This window comes from Arachis ipaensis, chromosome B04 (genome assembly GCF_000816755.2).
Source record: "Arachis ipaensis cultivar K30076 chromosome B04, Araip1.1, whole genome shotgun sequence".
NCBI lineage: Eukaryota > Viridiplantae > Streptophyta > Magnoliopsida > Fabales > Fabaceae > Arachis > Arachis ipaensis.
In genome coordinates, this window is record NC_029788.2 from 76,928,319 (window position 1) to 76,931,926 (window position 3,608).

Consider the following 3,608-nt stretch of genomic DNA (forward strand, 5'->3'; position numbering starts at 1 on the left):
CATAAAGCAACGCATTCACAATGGATATACACACACAGTAAAAATTCTACAACTTTTGCACCTATACCAACAAATGAAAATAGTAAAACAAGTGCTTGTGCAGCAATATGCAATATTACTGGAAGAATACATGAAAAACTAGATATGCAGACCAAAATGAAACAACTTATGTAGGGCAAATACTATAGACACATGATCTGAGAAATTTGCAGCAAAGAACTTAAATGTATTTCATAGTGGAGTTTGCTATGGCAAGCTCTGGATATTACTCCGAAATTGTCCAGGATTTAAATATGGAACACATACGCACCGCTTGAAATGAACCAAATTGCAAAACTCCTTGAGGAAGAACTGGAATCAGCACAATGGTCTGTAACCAAGAAAAACAAAAATTCTCAACTTAATATTTTCTCTAATTATCAACATTACTTCAGATGGCACGGAATGCTTGATGCCAATTGAATTCTCTAGTCATTTTCACACTCATTTGTGTGCATGCACAATGCTTTGTAATTTTTCCAGAAATTAGAAAAGGAAATCAGTTATTCTCTTGTAGGATAAACAAGATAATATATAAAGGATAGCATATTGTTACCTTGATGCCAGAGGCAAATTGAAGAAGCCATTCATCAGGACACTGGAACCAAGAACAGAATGCAGATATTAGGTATTTCAAGATTTGATGATTAACTACTTTAATTCTATGCGGAAACTGTATGGTTAGAATCTCACCTCAGGCATTAAATTAGCATCCAACCCATGGGTAAGAATATCCTCACTCACCCAACAATGATTCCCAGTAAAAGCTACCTTACCAACAACCCTGACAGAAAACATTGAGTTGGACTTTGCATCATCTTCACAGATCATAACAAAAAATCTTCGATGGTGTATACAACAAGGCCTAGATAAGACCTTATGACATATTACGCACCAGGCATCACTATTTGGCATAAACGACAATTTACTCAACTACACTTTTAGGAACAGAGAATCTTTAAAAACTAAGGGAAAAGAAAATGCCAAAGTGATTTAAGATCAACATATATTCCCATGGTTTCAAAGTAATAGTCTGTTCATCCCAAAATATCTCAGTTTAGAATTTCAGTACATTCAAAACTCAATGTATCTAGATCACAATTTAGAAATGACAAACATTTTTAGGACAGATGAAGAATCTTTTATTGTGCTTAAATATACCCTTTTTGTCCTTCATTAATTTTTTGTTTTGATTTTAGTCCCTTGTTTTTCATGCCATTAGGTGTGATATGCTAAATGATGATGCGCCAGATCAAAATCCAAGTCATCATTTAATAGATTCCACTTAATGGAGGAGGAGACCAAAATGGTCACATTTACAAACATGTAAGACCAAAACCAAAGCAAAAATTAACAGGAAACAAAAACCAAGATGACATATGCTTATAGGAAACAAAGCAATATTTAAGCATTTATCATTTGGCTCACTCCACTTGTGAATATCTGTGTACTAGAATAATTAGATGGAAACAAAAACAAAACATCATCTGCAGCAAGTTTAGCCTCCAAGGAGAATAAGTTATTACCCCTCTCCCAAACTGTATTTATGATGAGACATTTCAGCCACGAGTAGTCCAGCAGAATAATCTCCTGGATCATCAATACTTTCACCACTTGAAGAATATACCTCAGCTGGGAATTTGAAATTGATGTCATCCAACATACTCTCCGCGGCCTCATTAGTTTTCTGGTAACCATAATATCCATCTTCCCAGGTCAAAGTCCTAAAACGACAAAGCTTGTGTGATGCTCCAGAAAATTAAACATAAACAACCAGCTTAATTTCAAGCGAATAGTAAAAGTATATGCCATTTATGGAAATAAGAAGAAGTTTCTAAATTACACCGACATTGACTTCCACTGAACTTAGTTTATAACATTATATAGATCATGGACAACTATGATGCACCAAGCAATATATGGTGCATCACACACTAGGGTAATGGTTCACTCTTATTTCCAGATTTGACAGAGATGATCTTGATCATGAGGTTCTAAAGTTATGTTTCTCAACAAGAAATTAATGAAAAGAAAATTATGGACCTGAACACAAAGATTGACCTGTTGAATAAGTTGCATTTGTTACAAATAAAAACAGGTCAAACAACTACTTGACACCTATAATAACAAAAAATGGCTCATCCAGAACCATTATTGTTGGCAAAAAGAGGCTTGAGCAGCCATGCATGCATGAGATCCAAAGTTCAAATTGTACCAACAAGTAGCAAAAGGAGCAGACCAAGCAAATTTTAGTTAATAATCCAAGGTTTAACCCCTTTTAAAGTAACGTTAGTCCACATAAGCAAATAACATAAGGAAATGGTGAGCCATCAACAACATGATCAATTCTTCTAGAAGCACACCACTAACTCATAATAAGTTGAAAACTGTGAACTTAACTTATTGAGAAACTACCACATAAAAAGACAACTCTACTCATTTCAGCACAAACAAACACAAAAGGCAGCACAACAAATAGCCAAAGAACTTACATGGGGAAATGGTGGTTAAGCTTCCAAAAAACAGCATACTTCCACTGTGTACCATCACAAAAGCCCTTCAACAACTGATGAGTCATAGAAGTGGCTTCCATCTGTTCTATATTCTCTTTTTGCTAACACTTTTGAGGAAAAATGTACAAAAATCACAGTCCAAATAACAAGTTCAATGTTCAAAGCACACAGACAGACATAAACACAAAACACCTAGCTTCCTCTGTATGAACCTCTCCCAGCTTGTTTAATCCTCAAACCAGCTCTTTTCTTGATTGGTGGCCCTATTGTACCAATTAGCAAGAAAACAACCATAGCTTGTTTCCTCCAACACAAAACTATGAGAAAGTAAACGTATAGAGCCGTACTGTCACAATCAACAATCACTATAAGGGGATCAAGAGTGCACTCTTCTGTGTCATCTTCACAAACAGGTTATGTGCATCCAATTTTTCTTTAGAAGAAGAATGAGCCAAAACTGGGATTCAAGCAAGAAGAACCAACACCTGCATAACCAAAGACCAACAAAAAGTTGGTGAAGTCAACTCATGACCTATAAGGCTATAACCAGTCAACTACAGAAACAATCACCCCCCAAAAGAATCAAAACTCATTTTCCTTTTCTTTTTTTCCTGCTTCAATTTTCTCAGCAGCCAAACAAACACATTTAACAACAAACAAACAAACAAGATGCTTAACACTTACCTCTACTATGACTACGAAACCAAATCATTTTCACCATGCACAAATTCATTACACTCCATGAGAAGGATTATCCGATTGAAGAATCCCTCAACTCAAAGAAGAGAATTTTGATGGATAAATCCAAATCCAAACAAGGTACATAACAAAAAAGTTGAAGGAAAACTGGAGAGATAAATAGAGGGAGCAAATAGCAACAGTTTGTCTTTTGCAATTAAAAAAGTCGACAAACAAAAAATAAAGAAATGAATGCTTTGGTGTCAAAAAAACTATTGTTAATGGTAACAGTAAAAGCAAGAAACCCTTATAATAAAAAAATAAATTAAATAAATTAAATTACTCTATCAATTTATATTATTTTATTAAACTGATAAT

General features: G+C 34.6%; 1 protein-coding gene across 3 annotated transcripts in view; it reads right to left on the minus strand.

Annotated features, from left to right (window-relative positions):
• Positions 1–3,401, minus strand: part of LOC107639400 (transcription factor bHLH155) — a 6,250-nt gene extending 2,849 nt beyond the window's left edge. For 2 of the 3 annotated variants that reach the window (XM_016342879.2, XM_021121230.1), the window contains exons 1-6: positions 3,237–3,401; positions 2,532–3,037; positions 1,566–1,763; positions 733–823; positions 596–637; positions 311–370 (exon numbers count right to left, since the gene is read on the minus strand). In XM_016342879.2, coding sequence (XP_016198365.1) covers positions 311–370; positions 596–637; positions 733–823; positions 1,566–1,763; positions 2,532–2,632 — 492 coding nt within the window. In that variant the 5' untranslated portion in view covers positions 2,633–3,037; positions 3,237–3,401. The remainder of the gene's footprint in view (positions 1–310; positions 371–595; positions 638–732; positions 824–1,565; positions 1,764–2,531; positions 3,038–3,236) is intronic. The other variant, XM_021121229.1, reaches the window with a different exon arrangement.